The sequence below is a fragment of the Bos grunniens genome, chromosome 13 (assembly GCF_055505025.1).
Source record: "Bos grunniens cultivar Pamir isolate PY7600 chromosome 13, Bosgru_T2T1.0, whole genome shotgun sequence".
NCBI lineage: Eukaryota > Metazoa > Chordata > Mammalia > Artiodactyla > Bovidae > Bos > Bos grunniens.
In genome coordinates, this window is record NC_141177.1 from 77,014,526 (window position 1) to 77,033,852 (window position 19,327).

Genomic DNA, 19,327 nt, shown 5'->3' on the forward strand with positions numbered 1-19,327 from the left:
GTTTAAGGTAATTACTGATAAGTATGATCCCGTTGCCATTTACTTTATTGTTTGGGGTTCGAATTTATACACCATTTTTGTGTTTCCTGTCTAGAGAATATCCTTTAGTATTTGTTGGAGAGCTGGTTTGGTGGTGAAGAATTCTCTCAGCTTTTGCTTGTCTGAGAAGCTTTTGATTTCTCCTTCATACTTGAATGAAATCCTTGCTGGGTACAATAATCTGGGCTGTAGGTTATTTTCTTTCATCATTTTAAGTATGTCTTGCCATTCCCTCCTGGCTTGAAGAGTTTCTATTGAAAGATCAGCTGTTATCCTTATGGGAATTCCCTTGTGTGTTATTTGTTGTTTTTCCCTTGCTGCTTTTAATATTTGTTCTTTGTGTTTGATCTTTGTTAATTTGATTAATATGTGTCTTGGGGTGTTTCTCCTTGGGTTTATCCTGTTTGGGATTCTCTGGGTTTCTTGGACTTGGGTGATTATTTCCTTCCCCAGTTTAGGGAAGTTTTCAACTATTATCTCCTCAAGTATTTTCTCATGGTCTTTCTTTTTGTCTTCTTCTTCTGGAACCCCTATGATTCGAATGTTGTAGCGTTTAATATTGTCCTGGAGGTCTCTGAGACTGTCCTCATTTCTTTTAATTCGTTTTTCTTTTATCCTCTCTGATTCATTTATTTCTACCATTCTATCTTCTAATTCACTAATCCTGTCTTCTGCCTGTGTTATTCTACTATTTGTTGCCTCCAGAGTGTTTTTAATTTCACTTATTGCATTATTCATTATATATTGACTCTTTTTTATTTCTTCTAGGTCCTTGTTAAACCTTTCTTGCATCTTCTCAATCCTTGTCTCCAAGCTATTTATCTGTGATTCCATTTTAATTTCAAGATTTTGGATCAATTTCACTATCATTATTCGGAATTCTTTATCAGGTAGATTCCCTATCTCTTCCTCTTTTGTTTGGTTTGGTGGGCATTTATCCTGTTCCTTTATCTGCTGGCTATTCCTCTGTCTCTTCATCTTGTTTAAATTGCTGAGTTTGGGGTGTCCTTTCTGTATTCTGGCAGTTTGTGGAGTTCTCTTTATTACGGCTTTTCCTCGCTGTGTGTGGGTTTGTACAGGTGGCTTGTGAAGGTTTCCTGGTTAGGGAAGCTTGTGTCGGTGTTCTGATGGGTGGAGCTGTATTTCTTCTCTTTGTTCAGTCGCGCTGTGGGGAGGGAGGGAGGGATGCTGCAAACAAATAACACTGGCGTGCGCTCGCAGTGCCTCAGCCACACTGGGTCTGCCCCCGCTCACGGCGCGTGTAGCCTCCCTGCCCATGCTGCTCGGGCTCTAGGTTGTTCCGCGGGGAACAATCCGAGGCTGGCCCTGGGTTGCATGTACCTCCCAGGTCCAAGCCGCTCAGGTTCAGGCACTCAGGTAGTCCTCAGAGGCGCAGACTCAGTTGGGCCCGAGTTTTGTGCTCTTCCCAGGTCCGAGCAGCTCAAGTGATGAGGTGTTTGGCGAGCGCCAATGCTGCGACTTATTGCCTCCCCGCCACTCGGTTATCTGGGTGTAAAACCGGCGCACCTTCTCAGGCAGATGTTAACCGTCCAGACCCCCAAAAAGTTTTAGTTAGCAAAGAAGCCTGCTTACAGTTTTATAGATAATGTCTCTCTGGGGCTGCGATTACCCCCTTCCGGCTCTGGCTGCCTGTCACCGGAGGGGGAAGGTCTGCAGCCGGCTATCTCTGTTCAATTCTTTGTTCCGTGCGCGGGCCTGGCGGTCTTAGGTTAGGGCTGGCTTTTCGCGTGGTAGATATCCCACAGTCTGGTTTGCTAGCCCAAATTATTTCGCTCAGATAGTGCTCAGGGTATTCAGGCCAGATTCTTACCCTAAGCGATGCAGCCCGCGCTGCGCCTCCCTGCCCAGCCCCCGCTTGCTAATGGCGCGTGCAGGCGTCTGCGCTGCTTCTCCGCTGGGGGAGTTACCGTAGGACTCGCAATCTTCGAGTTTTAATTGTTTATTTATTTTTTCTTCCTGTTATGTTGCCCTCTGTGCTTCCAAAGCTCGGCACAGATTCGGCAGTGAGAAGGTTTCCTGGTGTTTGGAAACTTCTCTCTTTAAAGACTCCCTTCCCGGGACGGAACTCCGTCCCTCCCTCTTTTGTCTCTTTTTTTGTCTTTTATATTTTTTCCTACCTCCTTTCGAAGAGTTGGAATGCTTTTCTGGGTGCCTGATGTCCTCTGCCGGCATTCAGAAGTTGTTTTGTGGAATGTACTCGACGTTTAAATGCTCTTTTGATGAATTTGTGGGGGAGAAAGTGTTCTCCCTGTCCTACTCCTCCGCCATCTTGGCTCCTCCCGCTCGGCAGTCAGTTTCTTAACCACTGGACCACCGGGAAAGTCCCAGGCCACAATTTTTTAATTGCTCTGTTTCTTGTTTCCACTGTTCCCTCTTTCCCCTCTTTTTTTGCTAAAATACATATTTCTAGTGGCCACACAGTCCCCATGCATGAGTTTGAGCCCTGTACAGAAAACCTACAGACAGCTATCAGGAACTATTTGATGACTTCCATCCATTAGCATGGAAGAATAGACTCAGAAGAAGATGGGAGAGATTTTGAAATTGTCTGGAGAATTGAGAGAAGCATACAAATAACTTCTAAGCGGCATTGAGAGGGACTTTGAGACCACTGTGTAACTCTGGTTTCTGTAAGTCAGCTCCAAGTATGGTGCTGTTCCACTGAATCAATTTTTGGTAAATTAGTTTTCTTAGAAAAAGTTAAAAGCAGAGAATGATTTATAGTCAAATCTTCTATTATGATAACTAATCATCATGCAGAAAATGATGTCTTATGCATCATGACCATCACCTATAAAAACATTTTTTGTGAGTGTGGTAGTAGTATCATGCCTATGGTCCTTATTGCAAATAACTCTACAGTCCGTCTCTGGGTGGGCTCTTTTTCACAGGGCAATGATGAGTGGCAGTCAGGGAGTCATGCTCACTTTCTGTCTGGTCACTCCTGTGCCCGGCAATACTTGAAGGCCTGGCTGGAGTTAAGAGTATTCTCTTAAAATGTGGGAATGCAGTGTTTTTGTAGAACGATAAAGGATACATTTGGAGCTTGTATCTGATCAGATCTTAGTCTTGGGGGTACCATCTTTCCCATCATGGTCTTTAAATCTGCTGTATGATTCACTCTCAGTAGCTGCTCATTTTAGCACCAAGGTTGAAAAAAAAATTTATTGTACTAAGAAGGCAGTGACTTCGCCTAAAATTCCAACAGGAGATGCCATCACTGGCTTAATTATCTCAGCCAGAAAGAGATTTCACACTGTAAGCATAGGTGAGCCTGCATCTCCTGTGGTCACTCCTGCAGACAGTCTAAGAGGCTGAGGTAGTAACAGGCCACAGTGTAACATATAGACTACGATAATTCCCTTCCAAGGATATTGTCATTGTGTGATAAGAACAGTGTGCCCTGCACATGTGGTTCAAGAATAAACCTAAAGACTTCATTGAAGATCTGTGGAGGAATGGCTTTCTAATGAGTCAATGCAAAATACATTTGTATTTTTTATCATCAACTCACTGACTTTTTGAACTCTGGTCTCATTTCTAGGCCTTTTGGTTTACTAATTTTATGTATTTGTACTTTCCTTTTGGGTTTGCAGGTCAATGTTAAGGATGCAAGGTTTCAGGCAATGTATACTTCCCACTTGTTCAATTTGGATCCTTCAGATCCTAATTTCAAGAAAACAAAAGCTATGGAAAGAATCCTTGAGGAGAAAGCTCGTCAGAGAGAACAAAAAGAACAAGGGCTGACTCAGGCAACGAGTGAAAAGGAGGGTGAGGTTCAAAAGGAATCACACAAGAGGTCCATTGATCCTGCCTTGTCAATGTTGATTAAATCTGTAAAAAACAAAACAGAGCAGTTTCAAGCAAGAAAAAAACAAAAAGTAAAATAATTGTATGTTGTTTCTTTTTGAATTGAGAATGTAGAAAGTATACAGAAGTGGTGGAAGGATTACTTATTGGGAACAGTCAACCTTTCAAGAATATAAGTAAAATCTGACAGTCATAAAATTTATTTTCCATGTATAAACTGAATGGTTGAAAGATTTGTATATTTCCACAAATTAATCATAATCAATCCAGACTATAAGGTTTATAAAATTTTAATATTTTTTACTCTGTTAGCTTTTGTAAAGTCTGTTTACTATTCCTATATAAAAAATAGAGTACTACCCAAGTCTTGAGTTGGAATAAGAGTTGGGAACAATTTGAAAATATGTACATGCAATACATTTATTTCTCTGGAAGCAGGAGGCAGATTTAGATACTTGTTTAAATAATTTATTTTTCTAGCCATAATGAATAGAAGCCAGTAACTTTCTTTGTTGTTTGGTCATGTTTATTATAGTTTGTTTATTAATTTATAAATAAAAGTTTTTATTATTTTGTGAACACTGATTTATTTCATCTTATTCACCTCAAATTACCCTCTGGAAAACTATCTAAAAACCTAACTAACTCTTTAAGAGTACATCTCCATAAAAGGCAGTTCCAGGTTTGCATTACTCATAATTGTATTTGAAATATTTGTGAACTCTGTGATGATTTTTCTGACTATCAGATCAGATCAGATCAGTCGCTATAGTTGCAGGAAATCTTTCTGTCTGCCCTTCAGATTTTTGGAATGCCTGGAATGGTAGATATGCTGCTGTAGAATTTAAGGAATCTTAATTTTTTAATTAAATTAAAACACACCTTTGAGGCCTTAATACTCCTGGATCTCATCTGATCTAGATTTTATAAACTGTTAACTGACCACTTAGAAGAAGTAGGTGTGCTGTATAGGTAAATGAAAATTAAAAAATCCAAAATGATCACTTGGGGAAAAAAAAGGCAGTAGGAATTTGGCCAAGTTTTTGATTAACAGTAAACTTGACATTATCGGTATAAAAACTCAAGCCCGCCAATGTACTATATATTTTCGAGAATAAAAAGGTATAAGACACAGAATGATGTCAAGATAATAAGGGCATATAAACAGTCTCTGAAAGGGGAAGGGAAAAAGAAGATATCTAAAATTGCTCATAATAACAGAAAAATGCAGAGTATGTGCAGGGCATGGTATTCTTACCATAAAGTGCTGACATTGTTAGATGGTTCAGCCAAATAAAGCAGTATTTACATACTCATCACTAAAAGATCATGAATCTTAATGTATTTTTGAATATTGTCTATAAACAGTTGTATATATTTCATTATGCAAGGAAAAAGACTTTTTTCCTTTAAACTTTAATCATAGTGTGGGGATTACTCAGTTTGATTTTTAAATTACTGTGAAATTTAGCTCTTTGGTTTTTGGGGGTTTTTTTAGCCCTTTGGTTTTTTAATTGGTTTGGTTTGGGTTTTTGTTTTTGAGCCCTTTGTTCTTAAGTCACTATATTTAATTGTAAGTCTCATTTTACTAGTCAGGCACACACTTGATTATAACAAATAAATAGAACATATGCACAGCCCTGGCTCATTTTCTCAGAAAGTTGATATTTTTTTAAGTAGAAAAAAAAGAATAGCATTATCAGGTACTTTGTTAAACATTCTACACCAAAAATATTAGATTCTCAATAATTCCTGATAGTAAAACTCAGGATAAAAAAGTGGCCACTGTCACTTCAGTACACAATGTGAGGGTAGTTTGGGTGACTCTTAAGGTCACATTCATTTTGATTGTCGTTTGTGGTATCCTTAATACAAAGACCAAAGACAGTACAAATAATACCTGCACACTGGTGTTTATTGTTAATATGTAGAAATGAGATTGCTTCTGGAGAATCCATCTGTCTCTAAAACTTAAGCATAAAAATCCTCAACAAAGTATTAGCATATTAAATCTAACAATGTATAAAAAGAATTATACACCAAGAGGGTTTAATTATATGGCCTGCTGCTGCTGCTAAGTTGCTTTAGTCGTGTCCAACTGTGTGCAACCCCATAGACGGCAGCCCACCAGGCTCACCCGTCCCTGGGATTCTCCAGGCAAGAACACTGGAGTGGGTTGCCATTTCCTTCTCCAATGCATAAAAGTGAAAGTGAAGTCACTCAGTCTTGTCTGACTCTTTGCGACCCCATGGACTGCAGCCTACCAGGCTCCTCCATCCATGGGATTTTCCAGGCAAGAGTATTGGAGTGGGGTGCTATCGCCTTCTCCAATTAAATGGCCTAGGAGGTTTAATTCCAGGTATGCAAAACTGATTCTTTCACAACCAACCAAAGTAATCCACTGTATTAACAGGTTTAAGAAGAGAGAAAGTATTTGACAAAATTTAATACTCATTCGACTCGATGGACATAAGTTTGAGTAAACTCTGGGAATTGGTGATGGACAGGGAGGCCTGGCGTGTGTGATTCATGGGGTCGCAAAGAGTCAGACACGACTGAGTGACTGAACTGAACTGAACACTCATTCATTAAAAAAAAAGTTTGGAATAGAGGGAAACAGACTCTTCAGAGTCCCTTGGACCTCAAGGTGATGCAACCAGCCCATCCTAAAGGAAATAAGTCCTGAGTATTCATTGGAAGGACTGATGCTGAAGCTGAAACTCCAGTACTTTGGCCACCTGATGAAAAGAACTGATTCATTGGGAAAGACCCTGATGCTGGGAAAGATTGAAGGCAGGAGGAGAATGGGATGACAGAGGATGAGATGGTTGGATAGCATCACTGACTCGAGGGGCATGAGTTTGAGCAAGCTCCAGGAGTTGGTGATGAACAGGGTAGCCTGGCATATTGAAGTTCATGGGGTCACAAAGAATTGGACACGACTGAGCAACTGAACTGAACTGAAATCACTGTCAAGCAGGAGCCAAGTGTTCAATCCCCAGGATGGGAAGATCCCCTGGAGAAGGAAATGGCAAGCCACTCCAGTATTCTTGCCTGGGAAATCCTACGGACAGAGGAGCCTGGCGGCCACAGTCCATGAAGTTGCAAAACAGTCAAACATGACTTAGCAACTAAACAACAACTGGTTCCTCTAATACCCTGTTAAAATGATTATTTAAACTTTGTTCTTCAAATTTTTTCTTTCTCCTGATTGGATGCTGACACTCAAGGATACAAAATAATCTCACCTGAACAATATTGGGTTCTGAATGATCCTTCTATTCCTTTTTCTTTTTTTAACCACACTTGTGGGATCTCAGTTACATGACCAGTGGTTGGGGCCTCACCCTTGGCAGTGAAAGCAAAAGCGTGGAGTCCTAATCATTGGACCACCAGGGAATTCCCAGTCCTCCCATTCCTAAATCTACATTCCCATGCTCATGAGGCCTAACTTTCACTGTCCAAGATCATGCAAGTTTCCTTGATTCCTGACCATGGTGGTGCTGGTTTAGTCACGAAGTCATGTTCGACTCTTGTGACTGCATGGACTATAGCCCGCCAGGCTCCTCTGTCCATGGGATTCTCCAGGTAAGAATACTGGAGTGAGTTACCATTTCCTTTTCCAGGGGATCTTCCTGACCCAGGAATCGAACCCAGGTCTCCTGCATTGCAGGCAGATTCTTTACCGACTGAGCTACAAGGGAAGATCCTGACCATCCTGGTGACCTATTGCTTTATAACAAACCACCCTCAAACTCTGCAATTTAAAACAACCATAATCATTTATTTTCTTAAAATACTCAGTTTCCAGATGGCTCAGTGGAGAAGGCTCATGTATTCTCCACTTGGCCTTAGCTGAGAACTAGAGGATTTGCTTCCAAAATGCCTCCTTCAGTGACTTGCAAGTTAGTGCCAGCGGTTGATTAGGAGCATGGGAGCTGGGTTCCAAAGGTGATCAAGATGGAGGCTCTCACTTTTTTTTGGTCTAGACTCCGATGTCACAGTGTCACTCCTGCCATCCATACTTAACTCACTGAGGTGGTTGAAAAGGTCTTCCCACATAGGGGATATAAACTCCACCTCTTAAAGAAGAGAGTGGCAAAGTCCTTGAAGAGTATGCATGTCCAAAAATATGGTTGCAGCCATTTTTGGAAAATGAGGCTTGGCTCACCATCCACTTCATGAAAATCTTCCCCTGCACATTAATATAATTGTAATATATAATTGTATTAATTGTAATATATATTACAATTATAGTAAGTGCTCTGTTATTTGATCACCTGAGTCTGTAGCTTTTGCAATCATGAGTATAAGCAACAGCCCATAAGTGAAGAAAACTCTATACCAGCAGTTAGACCATAGTTGATAGGATGATTAAGAAGATCAGACCAATAAAAAAGGTTATACATGCTCCTCAAGGGACCTTCAGCGACTGTGGGTGAAACTAATGGTTATTTCTCAATATGTGTTCTTTCCGTCTTCCATGTTAAACATAGGACTTTCCAGAATAAAACAATTTTACCCAACCTTCTTCACAGTGTTTTGTGGAAGCAGATGACAGTTTCTAGGGACCTTCCTTTGATGTTAGCACGCTAGTAAATTTTGCCTCTTCTCTCCTACCTGATTGCCTGGAATGCAGATGTAATGCCTTAAGCTCCAGCAGCCATATTGGATCATGAGCACAAAACTCCATTTTGTAGAAATAATATTAAATTGATTATGTAGAAATAATGTAATCATAATAATAAAATCACGTACTACTAGTAATTTCATTATGTAGACTGATGACTACTGAATAGTTAGCTGGAAGGAGCCGGGATCCCTGAGGACTTTGTGGCGCACAGCCACCGTATCATCCATGGACTTTTTTGAGATAACTATGTGACAGAATGGATGTGAGAGTTGGACCATAAAGAAGTCTGAGTGATGAAGAATTGACACTTTTGAACTGTGGTGTTGGAGAAGCCTCTTGAGAATCTTTTGGACGGCAAGGCGATCAAAGCACTCAATCCAAAATGAAATCAGTCCTAAATATTCATTGAAAGGACTGATGCTAAAGCTGAAACTCCAGTACTTTGGCCACCTGATGTGAAGAGCCAACTCATTGGAGAAGACCCTGATGCTGGAAAAGATTGAAGGTGGGAGAAGGGGACAGCAGAGGATGAGATGGCATCATCAATTCAATGGACATAAGTTTGAGCAAACTCCGGGAGATAGTTAAGGACAGGGAAGCCAATATGTCGCAGTCCATGGGCTCACAAAGAGTCAGACATGACTGATCAATTAAACAATTATGTGACAGAAAAAGAAAATACTGTTTAAGCCACTATTTTCTCAAGTCTATTACTTGCAGTTCCACCTATATCTTAACAGAACAATAAGCAGTCCTGGGCCATAGTCTTTATGGACTATTTTGCCCTGCTTTGCAGATCATTTCTCCATATTCTTAAGGAAACTTGATATTAAATTATAGTCAGAGTACTTGCAGCTTGAGAGGGCCAAAACAGGATGCTCAATCATGTAAGTTTCCAAGATTTCTGGATATGGACATGAGTCAAGAGAAGTTAGACAAACCTCTTGGACGGCAACTGAGAACCTTTGTTCCACAAACCCCACTGACATTAGAGTTACAAGCTCTATATTCAGCATCTCTGGGTTCACATTATCACTTCCTTGAAAAGTTTATGAAAAAGGAGTTGCCAAGAGTAACCAGAATCAGGCACATGGGAAAGTGAAAGAGTGTGAATGAGAGTCTGTGCTCAGCCTAAAGTATGGATTATGCATTACCCAAAATTTGCAAAAATGTAGAGATGAGAACTTCATGCTATATGACAATGCCAAAGCAAATAGACTAAGATTATATTGTGTTGAGGAAAGTTGTGAGAAATGCCAGCTTTGGGGTTATGAGCTGCTTCCATGAATTTTTTAAAATTAAAACTGAGTCATTATCCATACTACACATGATCTTGTCTTGAGTAGCCAGTCATGAGTTTTTTTAACCCTTTTTACTAAAATCTGAAATTAATCAGAAGTATCTTTTCTCTCATACTAGTAAGAAATAATGTACTGTATCATGTTTCAAGAAGCTCATCTGATGAATAAGGCAAGAAATGGCCAATAAAGTACATTAAATTTTTTAAATCCTTTTGGAAAAATCATTAAACCAAGAATTAGGAAAGACATTTAAGTTACAGTGGAATGACTCTAAAAAAGTTTCATCTGGCAGCAGCTCATTATTTGATGAAAGAAAAACTCTGAAAACGATTGGATTTGTGTATGTTCTTCTATTTGGATCTGTTATAAAGCTTTGTTTAGAACAATTTTATAGTTCTTCCAGAGGGCCCCAGCAGTATCAGAAACCACCTAGGTACTGTGATCCTTCAGATTTCTTTGGATTCAAATGAACCTCAATCCCCTGACCGTTGCCTTAGGAATGTTGCAAGAAACATAAAACAATTCAAACTACCTCAAGCAAAAACTTTAAAAGATGTGAGGGTAGATTTTTATGATAAAGGCTCTGTGGGATCTCACGGCACTGAATCCAAAGCAAAAGGCAGTCAGTCCTCAGGAAGAGGCTGAGAGCAGGAACTACGCAATGTCCTCAGAAACTGCTTTACTCCTCTGTTTTCTTCTATTAGCCTTGTTTTACTCACATTGACACCAATAGGCCAATCTCCTCAGCCCACTGAACAAGAAGAGTAAGATGACACCATCAACGTTTCCACATTTTAAGTTATAGGTCCACCTTTTATGTAATTAGAAGAAGAGATTTTTGCCTTATGTTTAAGATTCAGGAATGAATTTGGAACTTTTTGTCCTGATACTATTAAAATGAAGATAACTTGTCTGTTCGATTATATGAAAAGTAAAAGTGTTAGAGGTCAGCTGTGTCCAACTCTTTGTGACCCTATGTCTTGTACCCCACCATGCTCCTCTGTCCATGGGATTTTCCAGGTAAGAAGACTGGAGCTGGTTGCCATGCCCTCCTCCAGGGGATCTTCCCAATCCAGAGATCAAACCAGGGTTGCTGGCAGATTCTGAGCCACCAGGGAAGCCCTGATTATATACAATTTATATAATTATAATTTTAAAAATATATTTATATACAGTTATGTAAGGTAAAATATTAAGAAAAGCTTGGTAAATTTCCTTGTGAATATTATATACCAACAAATGTATATAACTAAACAAAACTAATCACAGTCACAGAAAACTAATCATACTAATCACATGGACCACAGCCTTGTCTAACTCAATGAAACTATGAAGCATATTTTACTTATATGCAGAATACATCATGTGAAATGCTGGGCTGGAAGAAGCACAAGCTGGAATCAAGATTGCTGGGAGAAATATCAATAACCTCAGATATGCAGATAACAACACCTTTTTTTGCAGAAAGTGAAGAGGAACTAAAGAGCCTCTTGATGAAAGTGAAAGAGGAGAGTGAAAAAGCTCACTTAAACCTCAACATTCAAAAAACTATGATCATAAAAAAAAAAAAAGATCATGGCATCCGGTCCCATCACCTCATGGTAAATAGATGGGGAAACAGTGACAGATTTTGTTTTCTTGAGCTCCAAAATCACCTCAGATGGTGACTGCAGCCATGAAATTAAGACACTTGCTCCTTGGAAGAAAAGCTATGACCAGCCTAGACATCATACTAAAAAGCAGAGACATTACTTTGTCAACAAAGGTCTGTCTCGTCAAGGCTATGGTTTTTCCAGTGGTCATGTATGGATGTGAGAGTTGGACTGTGAAGAAAACTGAGTGCCAAAGAACTGTTGTTTTTGAACTGTGGTGTTGGAGAAGACTCTTGAGAGTCCCTTGGACTGCAAGGAGATCCAACCAGTCCATCCTAAAGGAAATCAGTCCTGAATATTCCTTGGAAGGACTGACGCTGAAGCTGAAACTCCAATACTCTGGCCACCTGATGCAAAGGACTGACTCACTGGAAAAGACTCTAATGCTGGGAAAGTCTGAAGTCAGTAGGATGACAGAGGATGAGATGGTTGGATGGCATCACCTACTCGATGGACATGAGTTTGAGCAAGCTCTGGGAGATGGTGATGGACAGGGAGGCCTGGCGTGCTGCAGTCTATGGGGTTGCAGAGAGTCAGATGTGACTGAGTGACTGAACTGAACTGAAGACAGAAGCAATTTTACACAATTATGACTTATATGATAATCTAAAAATGTTCTAGGCATTTTAAAGCACTAAACAACAAAGGATCCTTAATGTCTATAAAGAGGGAAGGAAAACGGAAATCTCCTTTTCTTTAACCTTTGTCTTGATGTAAAGTTCTAACAGATATTCAACATTCTTAAAGGGCTGGAGTTCCCTGGCAGTCTGGTGGTTAGGGCTGTGCACTTCTGCACTTCCTCTGCAGGGAACCCAGGTTCAGTCCCTGGTTAGGACAGATTCCACAAGCCATGAGACAAGGCCAAAAACAAACAAATAACGTTCTTAATGGAGGAACTTCAACACCTGATCCTAGTTTTTCAGGAGCTAAGAGGAACTTAGTAGACTGAAAGAAGTATGCACAAGACGCTGATAACAGAGTACCTCTGGGAAGGCTTTCCTCTGGAAACCTTTGTATATGGCTTTGTGTTGCTAGATGTCACTTTCGTTGTTCTTCAGTTGTTCAGTCTGTCCACCTCTTTTGCATCCCCATGAGCTGTAGCCCACCAAGCTCCTCTGTCCATGGGATTTCCCAGGCAAGAACGCTAGAGTGGGTAGCCATTTCCTTCTCCAGGGAGTTTTCCCAATCCAAGGATTGAACCTGGGTCTCCTGCATTGCAGATGGATTCTTTACCACTGAGCCACCTGGGAAGGCCATATATCACTTTTTAAATTCCAAGCTCTAATAAAGGGAAATGTCATAATTCTTAACTGGACCCTTAACTATAAAGAACATGGAAGAACTTGAATGGCCTGAGGATGAACTGGTAGCCGTTATCAGTGTTAATTTCCTGCTTTTGATGACTGAAATTCAGTGAAAAGTATGTCTTTGGGTGATGAGGCATCATGTCAGGAGCTTGCTCTCACAAAATTTAGGAAGCAACAAATATCTTTGTACTGTCTTGCAAATTTTCTGTAAGTTTGAGATTGTTTCAAATAAAGATTCTTTTCAAAATTATTTTTTATATAGTCTAAGTTCTAAATTTCCAGAGACACAATGTGATTGGCCCAGCTTGTGTTCACTGCTCACCCATCAACTACGGTCGATGAGAACCAGTTTCCAAAAAAAGAATTAACAAATTGCTCCAGTGGATGTCCACTGTACCAGCTACATCATGGGTCACTGATTTTGAACTGTTGGATTTTTTCAGTAACCCATCAGTATTTATTAACCCTTGTAGTTCTTTGTCTCTTTTCCTCTTTGGGGAAGTGGGGAGGGCCAGGGACTATATATGTGAAATACAACAAGAATCCAAGACTAGCTTCAAAGAGGTATCCAACATGGAACCCTAGGCTGCAGACAATGTAATGATTGTTGCACTCCAGAAAAATCCCATTCCAGTGATCATAGAAAGTATTTCCCTGTCAGGGAACATTTAACAGGAGGATTCCTGCATGCTGTTTTCTATTTCTCAAGGATTCTCTGTTCCTTATCAGTTCCTATTCTGAGAACGAGTAAGTGAGTGAGTGAAGATGCTCAGTTGTGTCCAACTCTTTGGGACCCCATGGACTGTAGCCTACCAGGCTTCTCTATCCATGGGATTTTTCAGGCAATAGTACTGGAGTGGATTGCCATGGCTGCACACAATTCTCAGGACTGAGATCATGAGAAAGGGTATCTGCTTGGATTCCTTTCGGTAACTCCCTTCAGTGACTCTTTTCAGCGTCAGCGAACTTGTATGTATTAGACAGTCCATATTGTGGCTATTGATAAAATTTCATCCTGTGTAATGCTGAGTAATTATCTTACTAAAGATATATAAGCCTGAATTTCTGCTAATAAAGTACCCTTGCTCCATCAGAGCTTGGGTCCCCGTGTCTGTCTTTCTCTCTCTCTCTCTCTCTCTCTTTCACTTTCTTATCATCGACTCTGGACCACCAGGTTCTGGTCCATTAAAGGACAGCAACAAGTGGCGCCCAAACAGGGACATGGCTACAGAGCATGGCTATTATTATCCAGCTATGTATATTGTCACCCTGTTTATTTAACTTATATGCAGAGTACAGCATGAGAAACGCTGGGCTGGAAGAAACACAAGCTGAAATCAAGATTGCCGGGAGAAATATCATAACCTCAGATATGCAGATGACACCACCCTTATGGCAGAAAGTGTAGAGGAACTAAAAAGCCTCTTGATGAAAGTGAAAGAAGAGAGTGAAAAAGTTGACTTAAAGCTCAACATTCAGAAAACGAAGATCATGGCATCTGGTCCCATCACTTCATGGGAAATAGATGGGGAAACAGTGGAAACAGTGTCAGCCTTTATTTTGGGGGGCTCCAAAATCACTGCAGATGGTGATTGCAGCCATGAAATTAAAAGACACTTACTCCTTGGAAGGAAAGTTATGACCAACCTAGATAGCATGCTCAAAAGCAGAGACATTACTTTGCCAACAAAGGTCCGGCTAGTCAAGGCTATGGTTTTTCCTGTGGTCATGTATGGATGTGAGAGTTGGACTGTGAAGAAAGATGAGCACCGAAGACTTGATGCTTTTGAACTGTGGTGGTGTTGGAGAAGACTCTTGAGAGTCCCTTGGACTGCAAGGAGATCCAACCAGTCCATTCTAAAGGAGATCAGTCCTGGGTGTTCTTTGGAAGGACTGATGCTAAAGCTGAAACTCCAGTACTTTGGCCACCTCATGCGAAGAGTTGACTCATTGGGAAAGACTCTGATGCTGGGAGGGATTGGGGGCAGGAGGAGAAGGGGATGACAGAGGATGAGATGGCTGGATGGCATCACTGACTTGATGGACATGAGTTTGAGTGAACTCTGGGAGTTGGTGATGGACAGGGAGGCCTGGTATGCTGCAATTCATGGGGTCGCAAAGAGTCAGACACGACTGAGCGACTGAACTGAACTGAACTGATGATAGCCTAATACTCGATGACAGGCACATAATAGGAGCTCAGTAATTGTGGAATAGAATGCACCCATGTGCTTTATAGACGTGTGTGTTTTTTTAGATGCATAGTGTTTGATTGGGTTGATTTTTCCTTGTTCCTCTTAAATGGCTATATCACAGAACTGTTAAATCCAATAAAATTTCATGTCATGGAATTATATAATTGCAAAAATCATCTCTGAGCCTAGAAATTGAGACTGTTCATTTTTAAGAGATTACTTTCCCAAGACCTATGTACTAATGTTGGTAGTGGCTGAATGATCAGAATATTGTTTGTGACCAAGAGTGTACTGCATAAAAAGAAAACCTTGGTTTTAAAAAAGAGAAGAGGGGACAAAAAGACCTTTTAAATCTTAAAGCAGAAAACTATGAGATCTCTGTCTGTCTGGATATATATGTATGGCTCAACGCATGTCTTTGTCTCTAGATAATATTGCTGAGGTTAATTGATAAATGAGCCTTCCCAGCACCGTGAGACACAATGGCCAAGAAATGTCCCCCAAACATGGTCAAATATGTGGTTATAAAGGGACCCTGCTGCCTGGAAGTTGCCAGCTGCCTCCACAAAGATTACATCATGACCACTACAAGCTGCTGACCTTCAACACCCTCTGAAAGGAGTTCAAGGTAGAAATCAGAAATAAGGCACTCTGTGCTCTGGGAAAAACCCAGAAGAACCGGCCTTCAGACAGCCAAATGTTTTCAAGTAAAGATTTTATGAGCCCAAATTCTTGCACCTTCTCATACCTAGAGAAACACTAATGTCATGAACCAATGTTTGATCCTAGTTCTCCTGGTAGCCCCTGAACAGCTTTTCTACTTCTATTAATCTTTGAGCCATGTACCTTTGCCTTTCTTGTTAAGTTTGTTTCTTCCAGAATACAACAAATCTCCAAATGGTAGTATGACAAGAATATTCCTTGACCAACACCTAGACAATGCTGAAACAAGTCACCTTATCATTCCATGGACTCTCATCTCCCTCTGTTAATGCACCCTGACAGAGACCAGGCAAAGGGAACCCAGAACCCCACGACGCCCCTGTACAGCCTGAAGAAACCAGAGCGGTCATCGCCCCTTTTCCCCTGAGACTGGGTTCCCAAATGCCTGAGAAGGGAAATAGGTAGACAGTTAGACATGAGCAGGGTATCAAAAGGGACCAAAATCCAAAATCAGGATTTCCAAAATCAGGAAAATTAATGTTTATGGCTAAGCATACAATTGTCGATGGGGGACCCCATGGTATGTGGCTATCTAACTGCTCAGATGATATTAATAGCACTGTGTGTGACTGTGCTACTCAGGTAGCATGGAAAGTTGCTAACACGACAATGGAGCATTACCATGACAAAGGACTTCGTGGGTGGCTTGACGGTGGAATGGCCCCCCTCGTCCTCGAATCGTCCTCGACAGATTGGGCCTAAACAATGGGACATCTAGAAACTTGCTGCGAGCGCTGAAGAACTTGGGACTTGGACTGGACATTTCACAGAGACCAATCATAGTAAATATTTCATTATATTTCATTATAATCTGTCATATTTCATACAAGCTTGTGCTCCCCTTCCTTTTGTTACAATTAGATGTGTTGTTTACCATTGCCCTTATGCAAAAATTGTTTAAACAAACTCAATTGGTCAAGACCCTTTTTACAAATATAATAAACAAGGGGGAATTGTCAGGGAAGATTTAACAGGAGGATTTCTGCATGCTGTTTTCTATTTCTCAAGGATTCTCTGTTCCTTATCAGTTCCTATTCTGAGGACGAGTAAAGCTGCATGCAGTTCTCAGGACTGAGATCATGAGAAAGGATACCTGCTTGGATTCCTTTCAGTAATTCCCTTCAGTGACTCTTTTCAGCATCAGCGACCTTGTATGTATTAGACTATCCATATTGTGGCTATTGATAAAATTTCATCCTGTGTAATAGCTGAGTAACCATCTTACTAAAGACATATAAGCCTGCATTTCTGCTAATAAAGTATCTTTGCTCCATCAGAGCTTGGGTCCCCGTGTCTTTCTTTCTCTCTCTCTTTCTTTCTTTCTTCTCTCTCTTTATCTCTTTTACTTTCTTAGCGTCGACTCCAGACCACCAGGTTCTGGTCCATTAAAGGACTGCAATGTTTCCCCACGATGTTGTTGTTAATTTTTATTGAAGTATACTTTATTTGCAATGTAGTGTTGATTTCAAGTATACATCAAAGTGATTCAGTTATACATACATATATATTTATATTTACTCTCTTTTTTGCATTCTCTTCCATTATAGGTTATTACAAGACATTAGGTACGGTTGCCTATACAGTACAGTAGGTTCAAGTTGGTTATCTATTCTCTGTTTATGTAGTAGTGTGTATATGTTAATCCCATACTCCTAATTTATTCCTCCCCCTTCCCCTTTGGTAACCATATGTTTGCTCTCTATGTTTATGAGTCTGTTTCTGTTTTGTTGATAGGTTCATATGTGCCATATTTTAGACTCCACATGTAAGTGATAGCATAGAGCATTTGTCTTCCTCTTTCTGAGTTACTTCATGATAATCTCTAGCTGCATTCGTGTTGCTGCAAATGGCATTATTTCGTGATTTTTTTATGGCTAATATCCCATTGTATATATGTACCACATCTTTATCCATTCCTCTATCAGTGGACAGTTAGGTTACATCCATGTTTTGGCTACTGTAAATAGTACATCTATGAACATTGGACACCATGATGTTTTATCAGATTCCCTGTCCTGGACAAAAAAGACAGATTGTTTAATTTTATTTTTCCTATACAATATATATTTTAAATTTTATTTTTAATTTATTTGGGTTGTTTTTCAGTACTATTAGATTGGTGCAAAAGTAATTATTCAAGGTTTTGGACCTTGAATTTGAAATCATTGTAACTAGGCTCAAACACGTCTTTATTAATCAAAACAGGAACCAGTAAAATCAACACATTTTTGCCAATGAGAAATAAATGTGTTTATTTCCACAGCATAGAAATCCATGCCTCAGAATTTTACGAACTCTCGGAAAGCATTTTCTACATCCTGCTGGTTGTGGAAGCATTTTCCCTGCAACAAGTTGTTGAGATGCTTGAAGGAGTGGTTGGCAAGGGTTCAGGTGATTATGGTGGACGAGGCAAAACTTTGTAGCACAATTCGCTCAACTTTTGGAGTGTTGGTTGTGTGGCCTGTGGCCAGGCATTGTTGCAGAGAAGAACCGGGCCCTTTCTGCTGACCAGTTCTGACTGCAGGCATTGCAGGATTCAGTGCACCCCACTGACTTGCTGAGCATGCTTCTCAGATGTAGTGGTTCCACCGGGATTCAGAAAGCTGGAGTGGACCAGACCAGCAGTAGATCACCAGAGATCAGGAAGCTTTTTGCTTTGGTAAGTGCTTTGGAGCTTCTTGGTCCAACCACTGAACTTGTTGTCACTGATTGTCTTATAAAATCCACTTTTTGTCACTCACCACAATCCAATTGACAAATGGTTCTTTGTTGTTTCATAGGATAAGAGAAGACTACACTTCAAAAAAATGATTGTTTTGATTTTGGTCAGCTCAGGAGGCACCCACTTATCAAGCTTTTTCACCTTTCCAATTTGCTTCAAATGCCAAACGAACATAGAATGATCAGCATTGAGTTCTTGGGCAACTTCTCAAGTAGCTGTAAGACGATCAGCTTTGATGATCCTCTCTGTTGGTCGTTGTCAACTTACAATGGCCACTCACTGTGCTCCTCATCCTCAAGGCTCTAGTCTCCTCTGCAAAACTTCTTGAACCACCACCACACTGTATGTTCATTAGCAGTTCCTGGGCCAAATGCATTGCTGAAGTTGCAAGTTGTGTCTGCTGCTTTATGACCCATCTTAAATTCCAATAAGAAAATCGCTCAAATTTGCTTTCTGTCTAACATCATTTCCATAGTCTAAAATACATAAAAAATAGACAGCAAGTAGTAATTCATTGGTAAAAACATAAAACAAGAAATGTACATTAAAATAAAGTGTAAACATACCACATTTATTTAAGAATGTGTTCTAATAGTAAATGGCAAAGTTCAACAGTTGCAAAACCGAAATTACTTTTGCATCAACCTAATACAAAATGAGAAAGTCACCATTGTTTCTTCATGGATTCATAGCACTTCAAGCCACTCAGCTTGGAGTTAACTGTTTTGCAGTGTGACCTAACCCATCCAGTTGGACTGAGATGCTTCATTGCCCCAACCTCCACCCTTTGGGACTCAGTACCCTTCCTCATACTGGTCTTTTTGTATGTATCTGCAAGGAAGCTCTCTTTCTCCCCTGAGAACTTAATTAATTTTCTTGGCATTGCCTATTTAATTAAAAAAAATTTATTGGAGTATAGTTGAT

The 19,327-nt window shown here is 40.2% G+C and overlaps 1 protein-coding gene across 5 annotated transcripts in view; it reads left to right on the plus strand.

The window, feature by feature from the left end:
- The window catches only part of ESF1 (ESF1 nucleolar pre-rRNA processing protein), a 65,588-nt gene extending 61,139 nt beyond the window's left edge, over window positions 1-4,449 (plus strand). For all 5 annotated transcript variants that reach the window (XM_086335024.1, XM_086335022.1, XM_086335026.1 and 2 more), the window contains exon 14: window positions 3,657-4,449. In XM_086335024.1, the coding sequence (XP_086191150.1) occupies window positions 3,657-3,950 (294 nt within the window). In that variant the 3' untranslated portion in view covers window positions 3,951-4,449. The remainder of the gene's footprint in view (window positions 1-3,656) is intronic.
- Window positions 4,450-19,327: the final 14,878 nt, after the last annotated feature.